At 36.3% G+C, this 8098-nt stretch overlaps 1 protein-coding gene across 4 annotated transcripts in view; it reads left to right on the forward strand.

Moving 5' to 3' along the window:
* The window catches only part of Slc39a12 (solute carrier family 39 member 12), a 72747-nt gene extending 64885 nt beyond the window's left edge, over nucleotides 1–7862 (forward strand). For 3 of the 4 annotated variants that reach the window (XM_076939522.1, XM_034510220.2, XM_076939525.1), the window contains one exon: nucleotides 7310–7862. In XM_076939522.1, coding sequence (XP_076795637.1) covers nucleotides 7310–7438 — 129 coding nt within the window. In that variant the 3' untranslated portion in view covers nucleotides 7439–7862. The remainder of the gene's footprint in view (nucleotides 1–7309) is intronic. The other variant, XM_076939523.1, reaches the window with a different exon arrangement.
* Nucleotides 7863–8098: the final 236 nt, after the last annotated feature.

Genomic DNA, 8098 nt, shown 5'->3' on the forward strand with positions numbered 1-8098 from the left:
CTTTCTACCTCCTGTACATCTCTCTATCCATCCTTCTTCTCACTCTCTATGTTTTTTTTCTATGTTCACGCCCTGTCAACCAGTTGCTTGCTCTGCCTCTTGACCTATGGTTGACTTTATTTAATCTTGTTTACAATAAAGAAAACACTCTTGGATTATAAGCGTGTGCTAGTGCCGTGCTACACACAACTAGAAATAGGTTTTTCCAGCATACAATCTCAGGGTTCACATGGTGATCAGATATCCTGCAGGAGTTTCATCGGGCTTCCTTATAGCTTTTGTGGTTGTCTCAAAATTCTCAGGTATCCTGTGTCTTCTTGGTCTTCCTGCTCCCTGCTCTTGTTGAAGTTTCTTGTGTGTTTGCCTCAAACTCAGACCTTCTTTCTACAGCCATGCCTGGTCTCTCAGTGAGCTCACAGGTCACATCTTTTTCTGTTACAGTATTTTATCTCCAGTATATATTTGTGATTTGATTTGGAATTTTCCCTTCTCTACTTATCCGTTGTTCCCCTTTCCCTTTTACTTCTTTAACTTGTTAATTGAAATAGTCAAAGTTTTCTGGTTTAGTAATTCTAACATTCCTGTTATCTCTTTCAACTATCTCTTGATTTATTATGAGCTAACCCTGCTTTTGATCAGAATTGGGCCTAATATACTGGATAAAAGGAATTGAGCTGAATTGGTGTGTAGTAACGTAAAAAGCAAGGTAAGAAGGAGCTCTACATTCAGGTTAGTTTGTTGTTATTGTTATTATTATTATTATTATTATTATTATTATTATTATTATTATTATTAATTTTGTGGCACATACCCCAATGTGCATGTTGAGATCAGAGGACAACTTTGGGGAGTCAGTTTTTGCCTGCCACATGTAGGTCCTTGGGAATCGAATGACTGGGGAATCAGACTGACAGCAAATATCCTTGCCCTTTTAGTAATTTTGCCTACCCTTGTTTTGTTCCTGATAGATTTTTTGAAGTGGCATCTTGTTACCTGAAAAATCTTTTGTTCAGACTTCCTTCAAATTTATGGTCCTTTTGCTCCAGCCTCTCGAGTGCTAGGATAACAGGTTTGTGTCCACATCCTTAGATAGGTTGAGAGGTCCCCACGTGGTCCTGTGGACCTAGTCTGTGCTTGTGATGTTTCACTGTGCTTGTCTTGTTTCCTCCTGTGCCCACATAGAGCAGAATGGCTAGGGGAAGTTAGAGTTGGGCAGGCCCCATCTGCCAGGTGTAGGCTATTAAGGGTCCCTCTAGTAAAACCAATCAAGTCGGACCCTTCTTAATTACTCCCTGTAGGCAGGCCTCATCAGAAAGAGCAGGAAACTTGGCTTATTTAACAGTAACTACACTTCCTTTACCCTTGTCAGAAGCAAGAGATTTTCCTCCCTGTTGCTCTGAGGTCTGTTAGGACTTCTAAAAGTAAAACTCAGAAAAGTTTGAGGACCTTGTGACTGAGGCCTCTGGAGTTTGAACACTTGACAATTTCACCTGTGAAGGTCAGGAGACCTGATGCAGGCTGTATAAGCTTCATGCTGCTCTTTCTGCTTCACACTGACCGTGAGTATCTTCATGGGACTTTTATCTTTTTTCAAAGTTCTATTAAAAAGTTATTGGAAATTTTACAGAGATTGGATTTCGTGGGCAGATCAGTTTTCATAATATAGACAATATTCATTCTTGGAGGTGTTGACTTAGGAGGCGTTCTAGTATTTCCTTCAGTTTATTTCTTCATTGTTTTTAAGGTTTTCATGTGGGGATCCTTTATCTCTTTACTTTGGCTTATTTAAGGTTTAAATTTAAAGTTATTGTTGATAGGAATCTTCCCCTGATTTCTGTTTCATTAGTTTATTATTGGTTTTTAGGAGAAGCTAATAATTTTTTATGCAGATTTTGTAACTTACTACTTTATTGTGTTTATCAGGCCTGAGAGTTTTCTAGTGGAGACTATAGTATCTTTCAGTATATTTTCAAATCATCTTCTTTTCCTGTTTGTGACATTTTGTATTTCTTAGCTTGTACAACAACTTCAAACATTATATTGTATGACTAGAAAGTAGATATCATTGTCTCATTTTTGATATTGAAACAAATGTTTTCATTTTTCCAATATAATGTTGTAAAGGACTTAACATATATAAAAATTATTATGTTGAGGTATGATCCATGTATTCAATCCTGGTTTTCTTTGCTGTGATAAAGTACTGACTAAAACTAACTTGGAACAGAAATGAGCTTATTTGACTTACAACTTCCATGTCATAGTCGATTTTGTAAGAGAAATCAGGACAGGAACTCAAGCAGGAACAGAAGGAGAGACCATGGAAAGATGTTGCTTACTGGCTTGCTTCCCCTGGCTTGCTCAGTTTGCTTTATTATACAACCCAGGACCAGCTACCCAGGAGTTATACCACCCAGAGTAGGCTGGGTCTACCGATCATCAATCAAGAAAATACCTGACTGACTTGCCTAGAGCCCATTTTGATGGAGGCAATTCCTCACTTTTCCTAGATGACTTTAGTGAATTTATCTTGTGTCAAGTTAACAAAAATCAAACAAATAAACAAACAAATGAAGAACCAGCACATATTATTAGTATCTTTGTGGCTTCATCATACAGGGATATTGAACTTTGTCACATGCCTTTTCTGCATATAGTTGAGATAATCATGTGATTTATATTCCTAAATATAGTTAGGTGCTATGTGTTTACTAGAATTGCATGTGTTGAAACATCCTTGCATCCTTGGAATAAAGCTAACTTGATCATAGTTGTTATTTTGTGTGCTGTAAAACTGGACTTGCAACTATTTTGTTGAGAATTTTGAACATATGCTCATCAGAAAAATTGATCTATGTGTTTGATCTATGTTTCTTTTTCATCACTTAAAAATTATTGTAAAATTCCATAGAATTAGATTGGCAGTCTTCCTTCATTTTCAATTGTATGGGACTTTCTTTTAATTAAAATTTTAAAGATTCTAAGTATTTACTGTGTTTACATAATTTCTCTCACTCCCTTATCGAACTCTTCTCGTGTCTTTTTCTTGAATTTGTGAACTTTTCTTTGATTATTGCTATAGACATACACATACATACACATAGAAACACATAAACACACATATTCACACATCCTACTGGGTCCATTTAATGTTGCTCATATGTGTATGTGTTTAGGGCTGACTGCTTGGAATTGAATAGTCTGTAAGGGGGCTTGTCCCTCAAGAAGACTGCTTCTCTGTCTCTCAGCAGCCATCTTATCTATAGCTCTTCATTTATGGATAGGGCCTTGTGAGATTCCTCCCATCTGTGTTGACATGTCAATAATGCCATTGTGAAGTGATCTTATTTAGGTGACCAAAAACTTGAGATTTCATTAGTGAAATTTTCCTAGTAATTTGTAGATAACATTATATTTCAGTAGACAACATGGTTCTCTGACTCTGACAGTCTTTGTGCCCCCTCTATCACAAGTTCCATGAGCCTTAACTGTCAGAATTGTATTGTAGATTTATCAGCTGAGGCTGATACATCTAAAGCTGTCTATTATTTTCTTCACTTAGTTGTGGATTTCTGTGATAGCCAAGTTTGTTTGGTGAGGAGTGAGAGGTACTCTTATCTCTGGGTATAAGAATAAAAATTTGGAATGCAGTTAGAAATTATATTGGTTTAGGAAAGAGGCAGCAGTATGTTTATGACCTCCAGACACAGGTAGTCAGTTAGGTTTTTAGTATCAGTCACGAATTCCCTCCAATTGAGTGAGACTTAAATCCAATTAGATAGCTATTGGTTGACCCCAAGATGTCTTGTCAATGTATTGTGGTTGGTGGGCTTCATAGCCATGTACAGCCGTCGAAGGCTTTTCTCCCTTGGTAGCTTGCATAGAATCTTTGGATACTATGAGAGCTAGTCTTCAGGGAGAAGGCTTTCAGGTCAGTTATGGAATATTTCTGAAGGGTACTCAAAAGTATATTCTATTATAATGTGGCAGAATTCAACAGTAATACATCAGTTTCTACAGGTGTCTTTGTTGGAAGACTTCTCCAGTACTAATGCTTGTTAAATATCCAGTTAAATTGCTTATTCTTGCTTGATTTACTTTAGAGGTGTCTAGATGTTATCAGCTATAGATTTTCCAGCTTTTTGGAATTTTATATGAGGAATTTTGATAATATGGAGAAGGCATGGTGGAAGAAATGTGGGGGATCTTTTGTTTGCATTTGAGGAAGCAGGAAAGAAATGAATGCTGATACCCAGATCACTTTCTCCTTTTTATCCAGTTCTGAGTCTCAGCTCATGGGATGATATTGCCACGTCTTCTTGGTTAGAATTTTGTGGAAAGACCTTCATAAACATGCCCCTGGGGTATGTCTTCATGATGATTATAAATATTGTCAAATAGATCATAAAGAAAAGGACTGCTTTAGGTAAAGATGATTTTTCCCCCAGAAAATTAAAATCCTTTGGGTATAAGATGCTGATTTGAACCAAGCAACTTAATAAACCCCAAACATGGTAGTGAAAGAGTTAAATTGCTTTTCTACTTCAAGGCTTCAAAGTTGTGAGCAGAACTATAAGGAGCCTTTTTCTTAGCACATCTCTGGGAAGGTGGTTTTGCTAAAATTACTTCCCTGCCTCTATACCTCAGCCATAGTATACTCTGTCCATAGTTTCACCTCCTCTTATTTTGTGTTACATAGCAAAACATGATCAAAATCGTTGATATTACAGTTCTATTGCCCTGTACTGGAAAGAGGCTTTTCTTAATGAAAGCCTTGGGGTGACAAGGGTGCGTTTCAATTCTTGTTAAGAATTTTCAAAACAGGGAGAAATATATGCCACTGAGAATTAATTCCCGTTATTTCTTTGAAAAGTTGCTGACTGAAATGGGGAAGATTATGAGTGGATTCTGAGTGTTGAGAAGTGATAATTACATATGGCTTGACCCTTGGCATTTTATATTTGTCTCTCTTCAAAAGACTCTCCAAAGTATTCTCTTGGATTTTGATGTGTGTCCAAGAAACATTGTATCTACCTTGCTGAAAGAGCCAAGTGTTGTCTCAAAATCAAATTTGCTGCATTGTGTTACCAAATCATTTTAGCAGTGGACAGGGGACATTCAGACATGTCCCCTATATTAAAATTAAAACTTCCATATGGGGTTACAAATCTCATAAAACCTTTTGAAATGTGATTTTCATTGTTTGTTCACTTCTACAGCACAAGGCAGTTTGTCTCTGTAGATTTTTAATTCACATTATATGTCTTGGAAACATGGAACTTTACTACCATGCTCTCTTTGTGGCAAAGACGCTACCATATTTGTGTTCTGTCCTGTGTTTTTATCATTTTCTTTATATAGAATGAAAATTTTCTATGGAATGAATACCTTTTAACATAGTTATTTTGCATTTTTCTAATGAAGTAGGAAGGTATTTTCATAACAGGCAAAGATGAATTTCAATTAGAGTTAGCCTTTGTGCCCCTGAGTGAGCTGATTTGGCTCTGGCCCTGGATCTAGTAACACATCTGTATAGCTATGGATGAGCTATACAATATACTTCCAATATACTTCCAATAAACTTCCCAGAGACATTGTTTCCATATAACTGAAGTTATAAACTAAGCTTTTTTTTAAATCTCTTGCAAGATTATGAGGAGACACAGATTAAGGGAGAGAGAGAAAACATAAGAAAGAATGTGTAAATGGGGTTATATGAAAATCAAATAGAATGTACATTAGATTTTGTCGCTTAAGTGTTCTAAAAGTATATTCAATGTGAATGTTGTCACTATTTGTGCTGCATCAAGTATTTGTGGTATTTTCTCGATCATGGTGCCATCTGCATAGAATAGAGGATTAACAATTTTCTCACTGGTGGAGGTTCTGTGGCTCTTACAAACAGATGTGTTCCTCTCTGTCATTTGTTAGACACTGTAAGTAAGCAGCAGGTGTATAGGCATAGGTTGAGAAGAACAGTCCAAAGTTAGACAATTGTGTAAGTTTTTGGTGACTTTTAGTTTTTGTGACAGAGTCTCATGTATCCCATGCTGGCCTTAAATTTTCCATATAGTTGAAGATGACTTCTGATTCTTCTTGCTCCACTTCCCAAGTACTGAAATGGCAGGAATGTGCCTCTGTAGCTGCAGCATACTGTTAATCCAGCCACATTCAAGCAAATGATCATTATCTCATTTTTAAACTAAGGAAGAGAGGGAATCTTAGTTCAATACTTGGCAATATGTTTATTCAAAATGTGATCCATTAAGTGACTTTGGACATATAATGGCAATATAATTGGGTTGCCTATCATTAGAACTAACCATCAAAAATTGCGTAAAATTATTGACATTCAAAGATATTGGGTAAGTTCAGTTCATACAGTTAATTCTTTAAGGATAGCACCAAACCTAAGCTCCTAAGAATAAATGTTGTGTACTACACACATAAACTTTAATAATATAATCTAGACATAAACTTATTACCAAGACACTAGAAAAAGTCATTATCTATTTCTGATTGTCATCACAGGGGGCGATATACTCATGACATCTAGTATAACTGCCATCTAGTGAAAACCAGACACAGGTGAACATCCAACAGGCTCTCAGTGATACCAACATTAAGCTAGATCTCCAGGCCACACTGACCTGAGTCTCTACGCATTCCAAAGGAAACAATCATGCCATGACATTCTCTATGGTTATGTGAGAGTTAGAAATTTGAACTAATACATAGTCTAACAACTCTGGGTTCTTCCTATAGAATCCCAGATGCACCTTTTTTTCCAAATGGTGCTATGACATTTAATAGACATGAAGTTATATCCACTTGTCTCTTTGAGAATAAAATACAGTCTTAAGAAATGATTTTTTGTTGTTGTTCTAAATGTCATGGGGACCTTGGTCTTCTCTTGGACAGGAAATAAACATGAGTGTTTTGCAAAAGTTCATATATTTAGTTGTTTCATAAGCCTAATGGAACAATCGGAAACTGTACCTTTCATGTCTTATCTATTTCACATTTAAACAAATTCTGAAAATAAAGGGAAAACTGGCTTCTGTTGACAGCTGTGTCATTTTCAGATTTCTGCCAGTGTGAGAGTCCTTCCTATCACTGGCAAGTGGCTTCAGTTAGCTTACATTTCAAACTCATGTCGAGAATAGGTACTAAACACTGAGTGACTCTTTGGGGGAACGTTGAAGGGTATTAAGTTCTGAATAACAGAATCAGTCATGCTTTCCCACAAAGCTTTTCTCGGCAGTTGAAAATATCTGGATCTTATTCTGGTTTCTTGTTCTTTTTTTAGCTTCCTGAAATGACTCATGTGCAGACACAACGACCCTGGATGACGTTTCTCCTGCAGAATGTTGGATTGGTCCTTGGCTGGTTTTCTCTTTTGCTCTTAGCCGTATATGAACAGAATATTAAAATATAAGTTAAGAAGCTCTAATGCCATCCAAAATAATTTAACTGCTCATGTCTTGTATTGTCCATGTTCTCTATGCTAATCATTACATTTGGTATTTATATATGAGGCAAAGAATGTGTCATTTATCTTAACTTATTAATTCTGTATTGTAATTTTTTAGAAATATATAAAAGTGAGTCTGTCCTGCATTAAAATCTTTATTTTTGTTTCTGACACAGTGATGCACCACAGTAATGTCTAGCGTTAGAAAATCCTGAATTCTAGTCAGCCATAAAAATATTATTTCCCTACAAAAGAATGTTTATTATATTTGAAGCAGCCACTTTTGTTGCTTTTAAAAAAATTGTTAATAATACATTTGTTTTCTATGTGATTTATAAAGCATAAGCAAATAGAATTGTAGAAATGCAATAAAGGCTAGTTTCAATTACCTGTCTGAACAAATCCTCTCTTACAAGCTAGTACAACATGGTCAGCTGGAAGAATCAAGCCCTCGGTCATCAGTGTATGTGAATAATCTATGTGGGAGGTTCAAAAGATACAGCAGAATGTCCACCTGTCCTCCTCTCCAAGTCAGCACATAGCTGTGGTAGGCAAGAAGAATTGGAAACAAAGGCAAAGTCCCCAAATTTATAAGGTAACAGAGTCAGGCAGAAAACCAATGAC

Source organism: Arvicanthis niloticus, chromosome 8 (assembly GCF_011762505.2).
Source record: "Arvicanthis niloticus isolate mArvNil1 chromosome 8, mArvNil1.pat.X, whole genome shotgun sequence".
NCBI lineage: Eukaryota > Metazoa > Chordata > Mammalia > Rodentia > Muridae > Arvicanthis > Arvicanthis niloticus.